Raw genomic sequence first — 23,958 nt, forward strand, 5'->3', positions numbered from 1 at the left:
AGTCAGCAGTTTGTGCTTCGGCAAGTATTAAATGCAAGACATACAGGCTTTTTTTTTATAAGGGTGTTTTTTCAACCTTGAGATTGTTTGTCAATGGTGTTTTGAAATCTCAGCAGGCTCTGTGTGTGGCCTTTTTTCAGATGTTTTGTCATAGACTTCTCTAAAAAGGGAAAAAAAAATACCAAAAAAAATATTGACACCCTAAATAAATGCTTGTAAAAAGCCAGGATTTTCTGGAGCTTTTTCCAAACAAAAAAAAGGCTCTCAGGGCCTCCCATTTTTCTTGGTCATCTTTGAGATATTTCTACACCTTGAGTCCACCTGTGGCAAATTCAGTTGATTGGACATTATTTGGAAATGCACATGCCTGTCTGGATAAGGTCTCATAGCTGATTATGCATATCCAGGCAAAAAACCAAGCCATGAGGAAATAATTGCCTGTAGAGCCAGAGACAGGATTGTGCAGACACACAGATCTAGAGACGGGTACAAAAAACATTCTGCTGCTCTGCAAGTTCCCAAGAGCACAGTGCCCTCTATAAAGTCTCATTCACAGGTCAGTGTTCCACGGACGTGTGCTGTACGTGTTCTCCATGGAGGTGTGTATTCAGACATCAGTGTTTTAGCATGGTCCGTGGGTTTGGGTTTTTAGCACGGCTGCATGCTCTATTTTTCCCATGTTCACGGATCCATCACACCCATTATAGTGTATGGGTCCTTGAAAGCCACCGTGTTGCATCCATGTTTCACAAATCATTAAGAAGAGATGCTAAATAATTTTTCAGCTGTGCAGGGTCAGTGAAACACGGATGGCACACGGACAGAAAAAAACAGACACATAGACCACACACGGATCCTTCACGGCCAGCTTCATGAATGCGTCACTGACCGCCTTCTCATGTATTTGAGCACATACAGGGACGTGTGAATGCGGCTTAATTTTTAAATGGAAGAAGTTTGGAACAATCAGGACTTTTCCTAGAGCTGGCTGCCCTACGTAAATGGGGTGAAGGCCCTTGTTAAGAGAGGTCACCAAGAACACAATGATCACTCTGGCTGAGCTACAAAGATTTTGTGTGCTGATGGGAGGCAATTCCAGAACATCAACCATTGTTGTAGTAGCACTCTGGAGTTGACAAAATAAGCAACTAAAGGCCTCGCAGACTGAAAAACAAGATTCTCTGTAAACCACCTTGCAATCCAGCTGTGGTGGACGTGCTTTCACACCATAAGAAAGTTTACGCACAATATAGAACATATCACAGAACATGGTTATAATGCAAATTGTGTAGCTTTTATTTATACATTGGTTACATTGATGTAGGCAAGGCCTTGCCTACATCAATGTAACTGGATGTATAAATAAAAGCTACAAAATTTGTTTTATAACCATGTGCCGTGATATCTTCTATATTACATTGGGATTTCTACCCTACCACTGAGCACCGGGTTTGCTCTTTTCAAAAGAAGTGTAGGGCCAACCAGTTTTCTTCAGGTTATGCACAATCCCGCTGTCCCAGCCACCAGAGAAGCTGGAGCTTCTTCCTATAGTGGGCAAGCACAGTGACCGCTACTGGATTGCAGGTTGGATAAGAACAGTAAATAATTCAATGAAAAAATGAATAAAGCCAGCAAAAAAGGCAATATGGACAATCACAGTACATTAGTAGGTGCCTTGTATTAACTTTGTCTACATGATAAATGCCATTTGCTGAAGTGAGACAACCCCTTTTAGGTATCAGGTAAAAAGCAACAATATGTGCATAGTGCCTTTATGGTGGCCACAGAGTCCCTGTGTCTCCATATTATGGAAATGAGACTCTTTGGGTCACTGTCTGGTCCACCTATTTGGCATTGTTAACCTACTGTTTCATCAGAAATGCAGATAGTTGCTCTGTCAAATTTGTATACGTTCTATAGCAGCTGTGCTGTCAGATTGCCTGCTCTATATAGGCACAAGCTTACCATAGGCTCACCAGGAAGTAAGTGCATGGAGATCCCATCCAGTGCTGAACACATTTCTTCCTGTTTTAACTATTGCAACATTTATCCTTTATTATGTGAAGTTGACTTCTTATATATCAAAATTCAATAACATCCGTAATGCCGACCAGTTCCCTCAGGATCTATGTACAATAAGACGGAAGGACGGATCCGTTTTGCTGCCTATAGACTTGCATTATGACGGAATGCAAAACGGAAGCCTTTAAAAAGGCATTCCGCTTGCTCTCCATCCTAATAGAAGTCTATGGGAAAGCATAACAGATCCGTCTGGGTCCCGTTATGCAAGACGGAAAACAAAGTCCTGTCGACATAGACTTCTATTAGGACGGAGCAAAACGTAATGCCTCTTAAAGGCTTCAGTTTTGCATTCCATCCTTTGGATTCCGTTATTTTCCGTTATAACGGAATCCCTAACGCTAGTGTGAACCCACCCTTACAGTGTTTTCCAAGAAGCGCCCATCTGGTCCTTTGGTTTTTGGGAATTCCGTCTAAAGCCACCTTGTCCCAAGTCTGTTTTTAGCTCCTGGGATTTGTGGTACAATCTCACTATTTTAGACTACATCCCTTTCTTGTCCCTCGGTTACTTCATTTGTTTAATCAACTGCCGTCTTGGTGACATCCCTTAGCTATGTTCGAGACCACATTCTGCTGCTATCTACACTCCAGTCCTGTGTCTATGCTCCAATCCCTTGTTTGAGTTGAGTTCCAGTCCAATGTTTATGCCTCAACCTCGGTACAGTACAGTATTCAAAATAGCCAGATATTACAGGCCGCCAGACCATAATAGGAATTGACGGTGATCTGGTGGCTTTCTGGCATAAATTCCCAATTTTGTCCAGACAAATACCATTGCAGCAGCAGCATTTGTCCAGTTGCAATCCATGATTTATGCCAGACAGACAATGGGGATCCAGCTGTACCCTGCGGTATACGGCTATGCCAGATACGGTAACTTCAGTCGCCTGCCCTAACCGTAACAGCTGAATAGATAGATACTATGTATGCATCAGCATAAATTATATTAATTATGGTTGTATTAGTAATAATATTCAAAATATTCCATGTTTTCTTAGGGAAAGCATAGACCCAAATGGCCTACAGCTGACTTCCAGATGAGTAAATCGGTCTTTTCCACATGATGTTGTATTTATTTACTGCATTTTGACTTGCCCTCCTCACCTTTCCTGATGTTTTCTTATCTTTTACACTCATTACCGGCAAGAATAGAGAAAGAGCTTATTTTACTAAATGAATGGGCAGATTACCGACACATAGATGAGCTATCATTGTAATTAATGTCTGAAAACAGAAAATAATGCTGCACATGTCAAAGAGATAATATAAAGCATTTGATGCACATAATCCCCTTTGTTACTGCGGTACTATTAACACAATAACTTTTATGAATATATTATGTGTGGGAATGCAGCAGATTTGTGAGCTCACAAAAGAGCTTGTTAGAGAAAATTACACAGAAATAACATATACAATGCCATGATCTGAAGTAGAGATGAGCAAATGTCCTAAAATTTGACCGATTCATCCGAATTTTGATTCGGGTACAAATCGATTCCACCCAAATTTAAAGTTCTCTATCTCTCTACATATGGTCTCCAGCCTAGCTGTTTAATGCAGAGGAAGGTAAAACAAAATATCCTGGCCCTACCTGTAAGGGGGGGGGGGATTCCACCTTGAACCTACATAGCATTCAGATAATTTCTAATATAACTCACTAGTCATATGAAAAACTACTATCAATTTTACATGCTTTCAATGATTCAACATTTACAATTTCTTCTATATATTTTAATATTCTAAATGTAAAGAACAGTGTATCCCATGAAAAGTATTACTATGCAATCAATAGAGCACGCCAAATGATTTATTATTGTAAAAGTGTCCTTTTTATGTATATTAGATATTCTGCTCTGTGGCGCCTCCTGCTGTTTATCCTTCTGGTCCACCTTATCCAGCATTCAGTGGTGGACTGATGTGCTCAGTAGATTCCCTGTTTCCTTCCTCTCTCCTCAGTGCTGATGTAGTGACACCTGTCTTTCATTCATCACTACTTCTAAATTAATAGAAACATAGCTCGCTCCCTCTCTCTGGACAGTGGAGAAAAAAAATGCTTTAAATTTGTAGGATAAGCACTTTAAGAATTTCCATAAAAAAAATACATCATGTGCCAGTTCAGTGGAGGATTCATATATTTAGGTCTCACGTACATGACTTTAAACTTTTTGCCCTCTGCAAACAGCAGATCTGCAAAATACAGAAGCAGTCCTTGTGCCATCTGCATTTTTTGTGGATCCAGTGACGATACCTATTTTGTGGACAGTATAGGACATGTTCTATTTTTTTGTGAATGCATGAAAGCACATACATGACTGCAGACCCTTTGAAAAAATGCGGATGGCACACAGACCCCTTCCATATTTTTCACATCCGTGGTTTGCAGACAGCGAAATGCTTACGGTCATATGCATCAGGCCTTATACACGTAAATAAGATTACATCTAAGGGTGTGCTAACGTGCGTGGATTGGCCATAGCCAAATTCGCCAGGGACTTTAGATAATCCATGGCAAAACATGCAGCGGAAATTCAGATTTTTGCCGCAGGCTGGCCAGTGGATCCGCGAGTGGATTAGCCTCATTGTAATTCAATGGAGCTAATCTGCTGCTTTGCTGCACAAGCTCTGCGGAATAACAAGGATGATATGGATTTAAAAATGGATTTAAAAATTTGCAGGGATTTCACTATTTGAAACTTTTCCAAGTGAACGCACCTCCTGGCATTTGTGTCCATCCCAATGCTATATCTGGCAAGATGTTTATTGATACTAAATTTAAAATTAATGGACATCAACGACCTATACTTACAATGTATGCTATAACTTTATACAATACTCTACTGTATATCAGGCGCCTTAAGCACTTTTATTCCTTTTAATGTAGGTATAATAAGGAAAGCTGCCAAAGCTTTGTGTTTAATACATACTTATGATAGAAAAAGTAATAATATAAATGTTGCATGGAAGACAGAAATGGCTAGGAGACAAATTCTATTGTTCATTTAATGCAATTACTGATTTAAAAGTAGTAGTTATTGGTCATTTATTTTACCATGGGTTATGGATTTCAATGCATATAACCATAAATTACAATGCATCAGTTTATAAGTAAACAAAACAATACCTAGTTGTTACAACAGTAGGTAGGGACAGACAAGGACAGTGATCCCTATGGCTAGAACCCAGACCACTTTCCCTACTTACTTGCAGTGCAAGCTCTAGATAGCTAGACCACAATCGGACGATGGTCCTTACGCTATTAAAGTGCAGAGATGGACAAAACAACAAACACAATAACAGAGTTGTACGTAAATGGATGAGAACCAGACAAGCTATGCAGTACCAAACAACAGACAGAGAGTGGTCAGGAGACAATACAGGGTCAGAGGAATGAGCAATCCAATAAGCACAGGAGCAAGGAACCAGGAACACAGCTAGTGAGTCAGACACTATCACTGGCACTGGTATGTATATGGCCAGGAAGGTAATAAAGCAGCCCACTGCTAATCTCCCCAGCACACGCCTGGTCCAGGGAGAAAGAGAGCATTATATCATTTTGCTAAGGATGCTATTGCATCACCAGGAAAAATGGCTCAGCAGCGCCTCTTTCCAGGCGCAACTGCACCGAGGCTGAGGATCACGGCGCAGCAGCCCGAACAGGTAAGTTTCTTACACTAGTATCACAAGATCTGCAAAATGTAAGCACTCTTAAAAATAATTGCTACAGAGCATTCACATATTAATGCTCGTTAGTGATTATCTGGCGGTGTAAATGTACTGCCAATTACCCAATAAACGAGTGAAACGCTTGTTCATAAGGTAATCTGTTTGTGCACATACAATCGTCATTTGCCAGTAGCAGATAGTGCTGTGTAATCACAATCTGCTGCTGGCAAAAAATGCTCCTCCCCATACTCGGGAAGGAACACTTCCTTCTTGATAAGGCTGAGTTCACATCAGCGTACAGCCTTTCCGTTCTCTTGCTCCATTATAAAAGAGTAGGAGAACGGAAAGGACAGATTCGGCACAAAACTAAGCCAAACTGAGCCTACGGACCCCAAAGACTATAATGGGGTCCGTTAGGATTCCGCTCAGAGGAAGGACTATTGTATCTGCTTCAAAAATCTTCCTCTGATCGGAAGCCTAACGGACCCCATTATAGTCTATGTGCCGAATCTGTCCTTTCCGTTCTCCTACTCCTACAACGGAGCAGGAGAACGAATAGGCTGAACACTGGTGTGAACTCAGCCTTATCTGCTGCTCTGTCGTCCCATGTAAAGAGACCTTTAGAGCTCTCTACAAATTACACCTTTTAGGTCAATGGTTCCACTTGGGTCAATAAATTCATTTTGTGACAAACTTATTCTTATTTGCAGCAGTTTGTTTTAATTTTATTTGAGAGACCTGACAATCAGCCCATCTTAACTCTCATATTAAGACATTGGTCCAAATTTATCTGGTGTATTTGCTCCAAAATTGGGCAAATTTTTGGCACAGTTTGGTATATCTCATTTTACAAATATTTATAAAGTAAGCCAAAAAAGTATAATCCAGTGTGCCTTGTCTTCTGATGGGTGTGGCCTAGTCTGGAAGCAAATCATATGAAAAGGGGTGTGACTTAAAAGGCGGCATTTTATAGCAAAATGTTAGTAGAGAATTTGGTCACACAGCCAATCAATTATATAGAGTTAGATAAAAGTGTCTGGCTGAACACCAAATTTATCATCCAGCTTGAGCCACTGTGATAAATCTGTCAGAAAATTAGGCTGTCTGAGTTTACACTGTCTACATTTTAGAAAGGATCATTAATTCTGCCTCATTGATTAACTTCTTTTCTGCAAAATCCGTGGACTACTAGAGAAGAAGCCAGGTAAATTATTGGATGGGCAAACATCCCCCCCACCCACATCCAAAAACCACCTCCACTTGTGCAACCATGCGGCTTAGTTGAATAGACAAGATCTCTCTCTTAGACTAGGCCCGCCGGACGCTCGGTCCGTTTCCCACAGGAATATACTGTACAGTATGTCATGTCACTGTATATAATGTCATCATATAATACTGCTTCCACCATAGAAATGTTGATGAATTAAAAATACTATCATTCATTTCATTAAGCTCCAAAATTGCTAATACTTTTCAAAAAATACTTGTCAGTCATTGAAAAAAGACTTAAAACTGAATAAAAAACACACTGCAAGAAGTTTTTAATTCTATCTACAACTATGGCTTTAAAGTCCAAAATATGTTAGCACTGTGTCTACATATTATATAGTAGGTAGAACAACGTTATCAAGATTTGAATCAAAAGGCTGATAATCAACATTACAAATCAATAAAGAAGATCATTTTAAAGATTCAGCTATTTGCTTTCTTCTTGCATCATGTCTGCAGCTTCCTTGGGTTCATGATATTTAGAGATGAGCAAATCAAAGCTGATCCGAATTTCAGGAAAAATTTGATTTGCACCGAAGCCAAATTTCCTCACTCTTCGTGGCTGTTGCATGTGCGACCACATGGAGCAAGGAACTCTGGGAAGGAGGGATCACCCATAATGTCATTCATGCAGCCAATCAGCAGCCAGCCCTGTAATGTCACAGCCTTATAAAATAGCGGCAGCCATCTTAGATTCTGCCATTTATCAGTGTACTTAGTGCCGGGAGAGATGTCTGCAGGCGCTAGGGACAGTGTTAGAAAATACTTTATTGTGCTGAAAAAATGATTTACAAGTGCAGGGAAAGATTATTCAAGGTGTAGGGAAAGGATAGGGAGGAATCATTCCGCAACATTTATGTAGAATAGGGTTCAGTAGGGGGAATTACAGCCTGGATGATAGGAACAATCCTATTACACCTTGCAGCACTGACTGGGGATCCAAATTGCCATTCTACAGCTCTGTAATTCCAGCAAACCATTCTTATTAGGGTGCAAGTGTTGTTTAATACAGGCATTAATAGGGTTTATTACAAGGACATTTTTCTACGTCTTATTTGCCCTTGTGCGGTGCAGTTATATGTTCTAATGCATTTTTTGGCTTGAATTAGAGGGAAAAAAGGGCTTATTAGCTGTTGTGTGGTGAAGTGCTAAAATTACAGCCCTTTTTTCCTGTATTAGTGGCAAAAGTTAAATATATTTGCCGCTCGGCGGTGCAGTTATCTGTTCTAAAGCCTTTTGTGACGTGTATTAGTGGAAAAAGAAACAATATATTTGCCGCTCAGTGGAGCAGTTATTTATTGTAAAGCCTTTTGTGATGTGTATTAGCGAGGGGAAAAATATAAATTTTTGCCCTGTAATAGTGGCGAAAGAAAAATATATTTGCTGTTCAGCGTTGCACTTATATGTTGAAAATACTTTTGTGTAGTGGAAAAGTGGAAAAAAATAGGGCCTAATTGCCGTTCAGCGGTGGTTATTTATTCTAAAGCTCTTTTTGTCCTGTATTAGTGGCAAAAGAAAAATTATAATTTACCATTCAGCATTGCACTTATATGTTGAACTCAAGCAGCTTCAGTAAGTTGAACATATTTATGTGCTTTTATCTGCTCAGTCAGCATTCGATCTCCACAGCACACAAGACATGACAGGAGAGCTTCTGCTTTGGAGTCCAAGTCCAGTTTCTTAAGATCAGGAGTTCCATCAGAATTGTGTGTAACATTCTTGCTCCCTATGCAAAGCCATAACAAAAGGATTCTGTAGGCAAAATAAAAATATATTTGCCGTTCAGCATTGCACTTATATGTTTAAAAGCCTTGTGTAGTGTAAAAGTGGAAAAAAAAATAAGGGCCTATTTGCTGTTCAGCGGTGCAGTAAGGCTTTTTTTGCGGTATGGACCAAATTAAGTAGTGGTGAAATTTTTTATTTCAAACATGTTTTTTTCAGGAAAATTGATGGGTGAATGTACACCCTCTTTTGCTGTATGGGCCTAATTACGTAGTAGTGACATTTTTTATATGAAACAGCCTTTTTGGGGAAAATTGATGGGTGATTGTACACCCCCTTTTGCTTTATGGGCCGAATTACGATGTGGTGAAATTATTAATTTCAAAGCAAACTTCGCTGCTCTGTAGCGCTTGTGAAGTCAATGTCTCCAACTATGCCCTTCTCACAATTTAGAGCAAATACATTATTTTTATGTAGAGATCTAAGAATTATGTTGGAGGCATATACTGTATGCAAGAAATGTGTGACCCCTCTCATCACTATTACGCTGTTCTGCACCTCGTTTGTCTGGGTGAAAGGAGTCACACAGGGGAGGAACTGCTCCATGTCCTTCAGCATGAAATTGAATCCTGGATTTCTCTGCGACAACTTAAAATCGGAACCATGGTGACCGACATCGGGAAGAACCAAGGAGGGCTGAGCCATGCGCCCTGCAAGGCACACGTGTTCAAGCGGTTCCTGAAGTCTCAACCCATCTGTAAGACATCCTAAAAATGGCCAGTAAACTTTGGCCCTCTTTGAGCTGCAGCGGCAGAACGGCATCCCCCAACATAGGCTGATATGCAACGTTTCCACCCATTGGAATTCCACTTTCCATACGTTGGGCAGACTATAAGAACAGAGAAAGGCCATCAATGATTTATTGATGATCCAAGTGGACAGGAGTAGTCCCTAGTGTAATTTCAATGTCAGCCAGTGGCAACTCATGCGTGACACCTGCCGTTTGCACAGACCCTTTGAGGAGGCTACGTTATTTGCGTTATTTGTCAGTCGCCAGGACTACGGGATAAATGATCTCATTCCACTGCTTCATGTCATGGAACATATGATGGTAAATCTGGCTGGTCAGCAGACTCACGGCCACATGTGCCCTGTTGCGGCCTGAACTGGAGGAGGAGGAGGAGGAGGACATTGGAGCACAAACAATGTGTAGCGAAATCTACACAAGTAACAGGGGAGGAGGAGCAGCCGGAAGAGCTACAGGGCGATGAGGAAGACGACCCAGACACACCGTGGCAGTATGCAATGGAGATGGACTCCCTCCGAGTCACTTGAGCAAATGGCCAGCTGCATGCTCACTTGCTTGCCTAGTGACAGCCGAATTGTCACCATTCGGCAGAGGGATGACTACTGGCTCTCCACCTTGCTGGACCCTCGCTACCGGCCCAAAATGGGGGCCTTTTCACAGGGAGGAGAAACTGAACTACTATTGAGACATCCTATCTAGTCAGTTGGCCGCTGCCTATCTACGCCATCGTACATCCTCTTGCAGGTCTGACCGGTGGGGCCCTCTGCACTCACGTTCCACTGCCATGGCTGCTGGGGAGGGGTAAGGTGGCAGGAGCAGTACCAGCTCCATCAGCAGCAGCCTGAGTCTAGAGTCACTGATGAGCAGCTTTCTTCACCCACCTAGTGAAGAAACTACTCACCAGCCACTAGACATAGAGCAGAACCTGAATCAGCAAGTGGTGGCATACTTGGAGTGCACCCTGCCAGCCGTCATTGAAGATACGCAGGACTCCTGACCAGGCAAACTGGATTTGTGGCCTCAACTGGCCGAGTTTGCCCTGGAAAAGCTGTGCTGCTTGGCCAGTAGTGTTGCATCAGAGCAGGTGTTTAGTGTGGCAGGGGCCATAGTTAAACCAAGGAGAACTCGCCTGTCCACCCAAAATGTGGAGAGACTGACCTTTGCCAAGATGAATCAGGTGTGGATCAGCCAGGATTTACACCCATCAATGCCTGATGCATCAGACTAGATCATCCATGGTGCCACACAAACACTTTGACAAAAGAGAACGGTTTCTTCTGGCTACCTGATTCAGATACTATTCTGATGCTGCCACTTGCCTGATGCCAAACATCTGATGCCAAGTGCTCCTTCTTTCACCCACCATCTTCAGCTGCTACTGGTATTGCCACCCACCACCACACTATGTCACCTTGCCACTCTGTGGCCTCCTAATGCTGCCACCACCTCCACATTCTATCATTGTGCCACTCTGTGGCCTCCTGATGCTGCCGCCACCTCCAGTCTCTGTTTTTGGGACAATTTGTGGTCTCCACATGCTGCATTTACCTCACCACTATGTCATAGGGCCACTCTGTGGACTTCTAACGCTGTCTTCCCACCCTCCCCCCTTCATGACCGTGCCACTATTTAGCTTTTTTGGATTGGCTGACATCATCATTTATTTGACCCTTCTTCTGATCTGTCAGAAGGAAGGAAAAATCTGACGCACAACGGATCCTGTCTGTATAGCAGCTGTAAGGCCTGCATGGTCCCTTCAGAATTGGCTTATGATTTGGTAGCCAAAAGCAGTAGTGGGTACAAAACAAAGAAGAGATGCAAATATTCTGTTCACATGTCATCTCTGTTTTGGATTCACTCCTGTTTTTTTGGCATTAGCAATACTGATGGATTACTGACCAAATGCTGCCCGAGTGAAGGCAGATGCTCAACAGGCAGGATCCGTTTTTTGGGCATTATTGTTCTGACTGACCAGAGGAAGGTCAAAATAATTAGTGACGTCAACACAAACTTACTGCTGACACCCTCTCCACTCTGTCAGGGGGGCTCTACTTGTATAAGCATTTAATAGAACAGGTTCTGTAGACATCTATGTGGAATCAGCTGACGACGGTGTAAAAGGAGTGCACTTCTTCTTGGCGCTAACATCGACCTGTAAGGCTGAGTTCATACTTGAGTTATTTGGTCAGTTTTGGCCCTGTGACTACCCAAATAAGTGAAGTGTGCAGCGATTCTAAGATCGACGCCTGTCATCTGCATGTCATACTGACTGATAGTATTATTTCACTACCACAGCAGACTCCCTATGCGTGTTACTGCAAGGCACAGTATTCTACACCACTATAAAGACTCTCTGCAGCTAGGAAATAGCTGTTTTTTAACTAAATTTGCTGCAAATATCTTCGGATCTAACCACATTTTTCCCAAAAATTTCTGCAAACCGGCGAATCCAATTTTTTAAAAATTTGCTCATCTCTAATGATATTGTTTGGAGTTTAACATTCAAAACTTTTAGAGGTTGGCAGAACTCGGAACATTACTACTTGCTGCTATAATGAGAGTAAAAAACACATCTAAAAAAAGTCAAACAAACATTTTCCCCTTAGAGAATCAGTAATGGTCCTGGTGAATGCCACACCAATGGTTTTTATTTTAGCAATCCTTTATCAGTCTTAGCAGAGGGTAATTTATCTGACAACTACCTGCACTACCAAACATAATAGCTCTTGAGAGTACAGCAAGAATTTTCAAATGCCTTTTCTCTTTGTGTATTGAACTACAAAACATTATTTTATCTTCAAATGGACCTCAAAAGCAAAATGATCAGTAGTTAGAGTGGCAATTTTCATCATCAAATGCTTAGAAAAATCGCAAAAAATAAAGCAAATGCAAATAATTCTACCAATAATAAAATGTGCACAAACATAATTATTTTCTGAGTATACACTACCGTTCTGACATGCCTGTTTTGATAAATACTTCCATTCACCATAATTCTGAAGCATATTTTCTTCCATTCTGCTCCCATTCTTCATTTGGACAAAGCATTTAAAAAATGGATTAATTTCTTCCTCAGGTCCATCCTGATGAACCAGAAGATGAAATCCAGTTTTAAAACGCTTTCCAAATAAACTTTAGGAACTGCAATCCTGGTGTTTTAGTCACAATGATTTTAAAATGCGTATTAATAAAACCAGCCCCAGCTCATTAGCCCTATACAGCTCGAAAACCTACATCAGTGTCGTGCCTGGTTGTGCGAATGAAATAGGTGACTGTATTCAATACACCCCAACCATCGCTCAGATTTCACCCAGTGGTCCAGTTTGTGGATCTCTCTGATCATTCCATGTGGCAAGATCCACAGGCATACAATCAAAACATACACCCCCCCCGGGTCCCTGAAGTTCAGCATAAGTGTCATTATCAGCAGCTTAGACGCAGCATCCACTTAGAGACAGTTGATTGAGCGTTTGAGGTCTACAAAATGTACTTTCCCCTTCTCAATGGTGGCATTTGTCTACCCCTTATCCCAGCCTTGCTTGTCCCTATACAGTCAGACATTGCCCAATCAGTGTTGATAGTGTCAGACTGTGTAGCAGCACACTGTATTGACAGAAGGAATGTTAGCTGTCTGGTATCCATTAATTCATGCATTTCCAGGAGGAAAAAGAGAAGAACTGCATGGTATAGTGTTTGTAAGAAGGGATTCCCCAGCATGGTTATTTACCAAAACAAACTTGGCTCTTTAAAAGGGAACCTGTCACTGGGATTTTGTGTATAGAGCTGAGGACATGGGTTGCTAAATGGCCGCTAGCACTTCCGCAATACCCAGTCCCCATAGCTCTGTGTGCTTTTATTGTGTAAAAAAAACTATTTGATACATATGCAAATTAACCTGAGATGAGTCCTGTCCCTGACTCATCTCATGTACAGGACTCATCTCAGGTCAATTTGGATATGTATCAAATCGTTTTCTTTTACACAATAAAAGCACACAGAGCTATGGGGACTGGATATTGCGGATGTGCTAGTGGCCATCCAGCAACCCATGTCCTCAGCTCTATACACAAAATACCGGTGACAGGTTCCCTTTAAGGAGGAACCAAAAGTCCAGCACCGAAACGTGTAAGCAATGTAAGCTGTGCTCCTTTTTTTAGACTTTACAGTTGTTGAAGTTTAATACGGCATGATTTTTATTAAATTATACTCAGTTGTGCCATTTTGGCTCGGTGTATTGTTGAAGCCTGAACTCCAGGTGGTACCAAGTACGAGAACTAAAAACATGAAAGGGTGAGCTGGATTTTGTTTAAGTCCCTTTAAGAAGGAGGTACATGTATGATTTGTGTACAATTACTATATATGGAGGCTAATTGGGAAGGTGAAGCTTTTGGTGGATTGAGGAAACAGTCAAATAATGTCACTGTTGGCATTCTGTTTTTGAGGAGACTTGGCTTATGCAGTAATCTCCCAACGTTGAAGACATCTCGAATATTACTGGCTATGTGATTAAATTGCAGAGGTTTGCTTTTCATTTAGAAATATTTTATATGGCACTCAAGCCATTTCCACACATATAAGAAGCAATTTACTTACATAGCTGTCAGTGGGGAGCATGGGGAATAAATTGTCAAAAAAGTACTAAGGTTTCAATCACGGAGTAGGGAACCTCTAATAAGGTAAAAAATTTATCGGAAACAGAAAAAGGCTCTAGAAGTAATTTATAGCTGAGGACGCAACTGTAAAGGGGAAATTTGCAATAAATAATAAAATGACTGTATGAACATTCAGTGCAATGAAGAGAATATTACTGAAAATTACCTAGAGAGCATATGGTTAATTAGATGGGCATGATACTCCTGATACATTTATTGACATTTATATTAAATACTCACAATGTTTTATTCATTTGCTCTATGTTTATTAGTTGTATTGAATTGGGATGACACTGACAGTGTTCACCATAATTTGTTTTAAATGAATAAAACACCAATTTTCCATTGTCTGTACAGTAATTAGAGAACTGCATTTTCATCATACAAGACAACAGAAGCTAAAATGTGGATCCAGACCAAGAATCTACTATCTTGTAACCTAGCTTTCCTCCAGAAATAAAAAATGGCCCCTTTAATGCCAATTATAGGGTGCTTTTTATCAGTTTCTGTGATTTTTTGACTAGTCTGCAGTATACTCTTGAAAGAGTGACACCTTCAAGTGCCCCACCTAGCCCACAGGCGACCTTGATTAGGTGGTACATATAGCTGTGCGGGCTCCTCCTCTCATTGGTTGCTGGATGCACATAAAGGTGACTAGAAGCAGCACACTGTATGTGCAGGGTCTGCTCTCCTGAACGTAGCTGACCGATGGCATAGGTATGTTTAGAGTAGGACCTGCCTGAAAGAGACCACCTTGGCGCGGGTAGGTGGGCACAGATGTGTTTTGATCAAAATATATTGGCTGAAAATCTCAGATGTTATCATATCAGAATGAGGGCTTGGTCCATATATAATGTTTGCATCTATTGTGTTAGTGCATTATTATCTGTGATTTGTCTTTTTATAAATGTAGCCATGCACATCCGCATATTCATTTATCATATCGTGCAGGATGTTTTTTTAGCTGTTTCTGTGATTTTTCACCTATAGGTATCTACCCCATAAGTCAAAGGTCAATCCATTGACTAATGATTTTATTCAAGTCTATATCTTCTCCAAGTGGAAGAGAATTCCATCTGTAGAAAGCAGTTTCAGAGTTCTGGCGCCTCTTCATTACAAAGCAGGATACTGGCTGGATGGGTAAGAAGCCCATGATGTAGCTGTCAGAGGTATTGTTTTTCTTGGGGAGACCACCACCTGGCATGCAGCAATGCTCTCTAGGAAAAGGCATACAAATTGGGTCTCCTCCAGATTGAAGAAAACTCTCTCTCTCTAAAAGGCACTTAGGCCACATTCACACATCAGAAATTGTTTATGCAAAACCAACCACAATTTGGCACTCTGAATGTGGCAGATCCAACCTTGGCTTTTTTTTTTTTCAATTCAATAGAGCTAATCTACGAGTGGACACCTGTTGCGGTTTCAAGCTATGGCCATGCAGGAATAGTGCCAAACCTGGACATGTCCCTTCTCAGTGAAGTCTGGAAAACAGCGTACAAATAATCTGCCACCACATAAAAGGCAGTACCGACTCTTACTGAAAACTTTGGGAGGCAATTTCCACAAGGATTCTGAGTACAAAAAACAATGGGGGTCATTTATCAACCTGGTGTAAAGTAGAACAGGCTTAGTTGCCCATAGCAACCAATCAGATTCCACCTTTCATTTTACAAAGCTCCTTTGGAAAATGAAAGAAGGAATCTGATTGATTGCTATGGGCAACTAAGCCAGTTCTACTTTACACTAGTTTGACTACTAATGTGTGAGTGAGTCCTTACATCTAGCTATCCTGTATGTCTTCCTTCTGAAAAAGCGGTTATTTACATACCTTTTCCCTACGCCAAACGGCAGTCTCCACATAAATAAAAAAATACACATTCCCCCTTACCCTCGAGTTTTTCCATCTTATAAAGAACTCTGAAATATCCAGTGAAGTTAAAGAAAGTACTAGACTAATGTTCAAGCAGAGTCTGTGGGCATGAACTTCCATTATACGAAGACCACAAAAAAAAAAAATCTATTAGCACGTAATGGTCCCCTAGTGCCAACTCTAACACAAGCTAATGATTAGTTATGATTTCCCCCTAACCATAACATATTACCATCTAGTGCTGCCCAGTGGCTGAAAAAAACTCCAGAGATAATGAGAAAATCATATCTAATCATTGGCTTGTGTTACATTTGACACTAGGGGTTTCATTTTATTGAAAATGGTGAAAAACTTTGTATTTTTTTAAAGAACGATTTCAATACTTTTGTGGTGAAAGTACAATTCACTGGATTTTGTCTTCTTAAAGGTAACCTGTCATCAAGTTTATGTTGCCCATACTAACGGCAGAATAAAGTAGAGACAGGCGAGTTGATTTCAGGGGTCTCTCATTTAAATGTTAAAAGTAAGTGGTTGCCGAGAACCAACATCACAATCATTGCAGACTGGGCCTGGAAAAGAGTCACGGCGACCTGAGAAGAGTCCTGGTTATTCATGAATTCCTGCTCTCTCTGCTGATGACTGACAGTCTTCTACCTAGTTTTCTCTCTTTCTCTCTAGGAGAGAACTGTCAATCATCAGCAGATGGGAGGTGAGAGTGCAGGAGATTAGGAATAACTAGGACTCTTCTCAGGTAGATTTGACTCTTTTCAAGGCCTGGGCTGCAATGATTATGATGCTGGTTCTCAGCAACCACTTACTTTTCGCTTATGAGTGACACACCGCTGAAATCAGCATTTCTGTCACTTTGATGACAGGTTCCCATCAATATTTATATATCATCTTTTTTATGCAAATAGCACTAAGTGCATGAAAAAAAATCTTGCAGTATGATTTTTAAGAGTCACAAAGGATTGCACATCAGCCCTTGCCTTCAGCAGTGAATGGCTCAGGACAAAACTCATATCAGCTTTTACACTCATCTGAGATTGAGAAAATGTAGCCTTCTTAAATGGTACGTTTTCCCGTTAACATTGAAACGGACTCATCTCTTAAGTGTAATGCTGCAAAGTGGTTCATGGACAGGTCAATACTGCAAGTTAATATATCATGGAGTAACGATGCAGACTATTTACAAAACAGAACAGTTACTTCTACTACAAAACAATTAATACAAAAATTCAGCATAGAAAAGTTTTATTAGAGCAGGAGTTGATTTTTTTATCCTGCAGTGCAACGTGCACTCCTTCAGTTACCTACCATCCCGATCTATTACATCCCTATATCTAAATTCAGAAGAGAACCAAAAGGGATAAAAGACCTAATACAGCCCTAAGCTAGTTCAAAAGCTTCCTGGTACTTGAAGTCCCTACACGTTTCTGTGCCTAGAGAACATTACAACCTCGGGGTTATTTACAAGGTCCTCACAACTTACTCTGCTTGACCACGGTGTGTAGTTTCTCTAGCTGGAAGACTGAGAGACGGCTAACACCTCCACAGACAGAACCTTTCTCTCCTTTACACTCGTTGTTGCATTCTTCTTCTTTGGCTCGGTTTGGGGGCAGACTGTTGCCACAGTAACATTCGGATCCATAGGACAAACCTGAATAAATATATGTTCTAAAAGGGGAGAAAAAAGTATGTTAAGCAAATATCCCATCCTCATACAAAAGGCATTTAAAATGTATATTTTAATTAAATGGGTAAATATCAAGTCACAGAACTTCTATGTGCTTTTTTTGTAAATTGATTTAGACAACCTGTATTTAATGTATCCTGTGATGGCTAACCTCCGGCACTCCAGCTGTGGTAAAGCTATGACTCCCAAGATGTACACTTGAATGGCTGTTCTCAGAACTCCATAGAAATAAATGGAGCCTGCTGGGAGTCATAGTTTCATCAAAGCTGGAGTACCAGAGGTTAGCCATCACTGTGCCATATTAAGAGCAAGTAATTGTAAGATAAATTTCTTAACCAAGACCTCTCTACAAACCAAACCGTAAAATGTGGCTACTCCTCTGGAAGACCTAGACAGTCTGTGATTTCAAAGGGAGTAGAGTAATGTTAAGCTTGGCCTTTAGTGTTGCTACAGAGATTGTAAGAACTTTCTAGCTGCATCTACTGTAAAGCGGTTTTCTCACTTCAGCAAATAGCATTCATCATGTAGAGAAAGTTAATACAAGGCAGTTACTAATGTATTGTGATTGTCCATATTGACAATGCAGTTTGATTACTTTGTAAATTAAAGGGGATGTCTGGTTAGAACCACCTCATAAGAAGTCCCCTGACAATGAGCTCCTTCTGGTTGCCTCTGATGCCAAGAGCCCCTGTGATTAGCTGTTTTAGCATTTAAAGGGGTTGTTTCACTTCAGCAAATGGCATTTATCATGTAGACAAAGATAATACAAGGCATTTACTAATGTATTGTGATTGTCCATATTACTTTGTTTGCTGGCTTCACACTATAGGAAAAAGCAGCAACGAATAGCCTTTTCCTATAGTGTGCAGGCACGGCCACCGCTACTGGACTGCAGGGTGGTCATAACCCCCTGGAAACAAGCAATGTATAATATGATGGAAAAATGAATGAAGCCAGCAAAGGAAGTAATATGGACAATCACAATACATGAGTAAATGCCTTGCATTATCTCCATCTACATGATAAGTGCCATTTACAACCCCTTTAAATACTGTAACAACTGATCACAGGGGCTTCTGGCAACCAGAAAGAGCTCATTGCTAGGGGACTTCTTATGAGGTGGTTCTAACCAGACATCACCTCTAATTTTACAAAGTAATCAAACTGAATTGACGGTTGATACAGCTGTCTATACATTTGTTGCAGTGGACCAGCATATGAGGTTATATAAGATTTTCTATAAAAAAAGAAAAAAAAAGAAGAAGACTTCAGAAAGTGACATTTCTGGTTATAATTATCTGAGTTCATAGGGAAAACAAATCAGTGTGGTGTGAACTCTGAATGCTGAAGTAAGGAAAAATTACCCTGGGGAAGTATAATGTATATACTGTAAATATGCAGATTAAAATCACATTGTATGCACCTCAGATGACCTGGAAACAAAGCTGAAAGTCATGTATAATATGAAAATAAGATGGCCATGATTAATCTCAGATACTGACTGAACAATAGGCAGCAACAAAATAAGATGAGATTTTTTTGAATAAATATATGATTATTGTTACTATTCTGTCCCAGAAGAAGCCAATGGTGAAATGCACTATGGATTAAAGGGAGTCTTTCACCTAATCTGAGCGTTTTTAGACTGCTCAGATCAGGTTATAGACTCTTTGACCCTCATTACAATGGTACCTTTGTTTTCTGTGTCCCTCGTCCAGATCATGAAAAAAACACTTTTTAAACGTATGCAAATGAGCTTCTGAAGGTGCCCAGGGGCGGCATTACTGGGCAATGTGCCCTGAAAAATTCACCTCTTTCAGCCCTCGGGCCCGCCCTTCTGTCCTATTATTACCTCCTTCTCTGCCTCCAGCCGTCGGACGTCACGAGCGGCAAAAGAAGAAATCAGGCTGGGAACTGGCCCGCACCTGCGCACTGCTCTGCCCATTATGGGCAGAGGAACAGCTTTTCATATTGCGCATGCGCCAGCCAACTAAAGACATACGTTTAAAAAGTGTTTTTTTCATGATCTGGATGAGGGACACAGAAAACAAAGGTACCATTGTAATGAGGGTCAAAGAGTCTATAACCTGATCTGAGCAGTCTAAAAACGCTCAGATTAGGTGAAAGACTTCCTTTAATCCATAGTGCATTTCACCATTGGCTTCTTCTGACCCACACTCACTGCATCATCATAAATTATGACGCTATGTGTTCCTGCCTAATTGTGAGTCTACTGTGCTGCACTCATGGCATTACGCGAGTTCAGTACAGTAGACCAATAGTCGGGCAGGAACTCACAGCAACAGTCACATGGAGTATGTTACCTGGACCAAAACGCTTGTGTGAAATTACCTTATACAGAGACATGTCATAGTGATTCCACAATTTTGTAAGGTAATAAATATATTTTATTAACTAAGGGGGTCATTTACTAATCCGAAGTACGCCTATTTGTGCCGCTATCTGCGACTTCTCCCTGCTCACGCCAGGTCTAAAAGTGTGCCGCCAGGCCCGCCTTATTCAGCATTTCTATGCCTGTTTTAAGCGTAGAAAATGGTCTAAATGTAATGCAGCTCGGAAACAGTTTTACATTTAGAACTGATGCTTGAATGCGGGGAACTTATGGAAAGGTTGGCGCCTCTCTATAACTTCGGCTGATCCACCACCAGCACTAGGGCTTTATTAAGATCAGCGTCTAAAATGAAAAGCCTGAAAGTCTAAAAGCCTCAAATTTTGATGCAAGCTAAATTTCAGCAGAACTTTGATACTTTTTGCTGTTTTGCATATCTCTCACGACTTTTTAAAAGTGGCGAGAAAAGTGATCTCATTCTACTCCAGTGGCCTTTGGATTAAGACCTGTTTAATGGTCAGGTTTAGAAAACTCATGTCAGATAACCTAATGATAATTCCATTATAGGGTAAATTAGGTTATTAGTGAACAGATGATCAACCAATGCCGAGAGAGACAGGCAATAATGCCACTTGCTCTGAAGGACTCGGTATCTCTGTGCTTCAAATAGACAGATCATTCATATTAAACAGTTACACTCACTGCCATGTTATCATGCAGGTTTTAGCTAATTGTGGGGGTCTCAACAGCCTAACATCTTTTTCTTAACTTTTCTTCCACGGACACTTCTAAAAAAATCTCTTTAAAAAAAAATATATATTATAATAAGAATTATGATAACTGCTCTCTGAGGCACATTAAGGGCTAATGCACACAAACATTGTGCCCATGCGGAGGGCCGCAAAAAAAAGATTTTTATTTATTTTTCGGTGAGGAGGCAAGGACTGAACTCCCACCGAAGTGCTTCGTAGGGCTTTTTTGGGCTCCCAATAGGTGCCTCTTCTCCGTCTCTTGTGGACCCATTCAAGCCAATGGGTTACCGCTGTTTGCGGTCCGTAATATGGGCACGTTGCACACACGCTCGTGTGCATGAGCCCTTAGGGTATGTTTACATACACTATGGATTTTCAGCCACAAAACTGGCTGAATCTCAATCACACTCTGCAGGGAAAAAATATAAATCAACAGTGGAAATTTACATGCGGTGCAGATTTTAAATCCACAAAATGTCAACTTATGGTGCAGATTTCAACTATGGATTTCACCCTTTGCAGTGTGTAGGATGAAATCTATAGCAAATCCACCTGCAAAATCTGTGACAAATCCACAGGTATATTTTTTGGATTTTCATTTTTCCTCCCTGCCTTCTTGGAGAGATAACTTTTAGAAGTTTCTGTTCACATACCTGTAAAATGGCTTGTTTTTTTGCTGGACAAGTTTTACTTTGACAGCACCACTTAATGTAGTGGGAAGCAGGAAATACATCCAAAAAATGCAATTCCACCACAGTTTTACAGGTTTTGGCTCTACAGGCTCTTTTTCCTATGCAGTAAAACTGACCTGCTTACTTTGGGTCAGTACAAATACAAAAATACCACATTCACAGTATATAGGGTTTTCTTGTGGTTAAATACTAAACAAAAATAAAAACCTTGAAATTGCCATATTCTGACCCCCATATTTTTATTTTTTATAGTTATGTCTATAGAGCTTTGTAGAGGCTTTTTTTTTTTTTTGGGCGGTGGGGCAATCTGTAGTTTTTAATGATACCATTTTAGAGTGTGGGTGGCTTTTTGATCATATTTTATAAACAATTTTTGGTAAGTGAATCACTGTATGGGATAAATATTTTATTTTATAGTTCATACATTTTGGGACGTGGCAATGCATATGATCTTTAGGTTTTTTATTATTTATGTTTATTGTAATTCTGGAAAACGGCAATGATTTACATTTTTTTATTTTTTTAAACTTTTTAAAACTTCTCAAATTTAAAGGCTCAACAGAACTACAAACTAAGCTCCATTTTCGGTTCTCCTCTGGAGCCCTGCCTCCTGCAGACCTCCTTAGGAATTACAGTTCTGATACACTGGGTCTCTTCAGAAGAAAGGCTCCTCCGATCACCACATGGGGAGCCATTGCTGACCCAGAAGTGCACGCTTATGTTTTTTTCTGGTTTAGATGCTGTGGTCACATTTGACCATGAAATCTAAATGCTAAATGTCTGTGATCAGCGTTATTGCTGGTCGCAGACATCTTCCCCAGGCCTATGTTGTTTGAAGACCCATTGGCTATGGCACCCACTGTACTCGCGATCAGGCGCCATATTTATAACCCCTACTTCACCCATACATGTACAGTGCTGGGACTCTAGAAGTTAACTTATTTTTGACAGTACTGAATAGTATAAGCTATAAGCATAAGCTTTTCAGAACCAGAAAAGTATGTTGAGCATCTCTGGTAATATTTTGGGAACTTCCAGAAACTTTTGAGGTTTGTCTGAAAATTAATAGTGCCCCCTTACTGCTAAAGGGCCTTAAAGCTTTCTCTACATTAAAACAATATGTGAATCACTATTGGACCACTATTATAAAGCAATGAGTTTGGAAGAGGACAGAAAAAAAAGCATGGAGGCAGAACTTCTGTATCTAGCTCCAACCACTAGACATTGGCTGGAGCTATGGAGCTCCTGTGCCTATTTCTGGTGCCAGAGCTACAAAGAAAGAATTGATTGGTGAAGATGTGGAGTGACGGACTCCTGCCAATCTGATACTGATGACCTATCCTATGGATAGTTAATCAATATAAAAATCCTGGGGAACTGCAAACTTTCCACCTTCAAATCCATGGCGCAAAAATAAATAACTAAAAATTAAACTGATGCAACGTAAACAACAAAAATGCTCTTATATGTATTGCCCCTAACTTGGGACTTTTTAAAATTTTCCCAATATGTTCTTTGCATTCATGGTGTCATTTTTTAAAATGTAGTAGAGCAGTAGTTGAGTCCTGGCAAGTGCCCTAGATAATACAGTAAAGGTTTCAGTTTGCAGTTTTTCATATCATCCTGACACTATAGTTCATTAGTGTAGCATGCTCAGTTTCTAGTGAAATTTACTCCATATCCCAGTCTTTTAGCAGATACACTACCTTTCTGCACAGGCACTCTGACAATGACTTATGGTCATCTTCCTCAGATCATAGAATACCGTAGCCTTCAGAGTCCTATCTTCGGCATTTTCTATGAAGCATCCAATGTACGTACCTGAAAAAAAAAAAAAATGATGAGAACTGAAAGGAATACACCATATGTCATAGTTACCACCTGTGTACTCGGGGATAATGGATTGATAATGAAGATTAATATACTCCTCCATGGTTAATTTACACCTGTACCTCACGTATGTCCTTACTAATCAATTGTGTGCAGTCTCATGAAACTTGATTAATCACACATCCATCTTCACTGTCTGGAGGTGATGGGTACTCTGTAAAGAAAAATTAAATCCTACCAATTTTAAATAAAGTTTTACAGACTATTAAGCCTTATGAATTCAGTGTGCACCCAGCCTTTTAGGGGTTGTGCATAAATTTGAAGCAGGTTTACGTGACATCTACTGTAGATGCCATTTTTGCAAAACGCAGTTTTCAGGGAAGGTCGGGTCTTGTCTGAAATGTGCAAAATGCAAAAAAATAAATAAAAATGTACTCCGTATTCTGCTTAAAGTTTTTTTTTTTTCAGGACACTGCATTAACCCGCAACTCCTCTTAATAAATCATATCTTCCTTGCAGAAGAACGTTTCCAACAGTATTTATCATGTACTGTATAGCTCAGACACTCTGGAACC

General features: G+C 40.4%; 1 protein-coding gene across 1 annotated transcript in view; it reads right to left on the minus strand.

The window, feature by feature from the left end:
- LOC122924136 (WSC domain-containing protein 1-like) overlaps positions 1-23,958 on the minus strand; it is a gene marked incomplete at its 3' end in the record, with an annotated part of 137,427 nt that overhangs the window by 92,345 nt on the left and 21,124 nt on the right. Inside the window, exons 2-3 of the mRNA XM_044275068.1 lie at positions 23,260-23,374; positions 17,556-17,740 (exon numbers count right to left, since the gene is read on the minus strand). Coding sequence (XP_044131003.1) covers positions 17,556-17,740; positions 23,260-23,374 — 300 coding nt within the window. The remainder of the gene's footprint in view (positions 1-17,555; positions 17,741-23,259; positions 23,375-23,958) is intronic.

Source organism: Bufo gargarizans, unplaced genomic scaffold (assembly GCF_014858855.1).
Source record: "Bufo gargarizans isolate SCDJY-AF-19 unplaced genomic scaffold, ASM1485885v1 original_scaffold_842_pilon, whole genome shotgun sequence".
Lineage (NCBI taxonomy): Eukaryota > Metazoa > Chordata > Amphibia > Anura > Bufonidae > Bufo > Bufo gargarizans.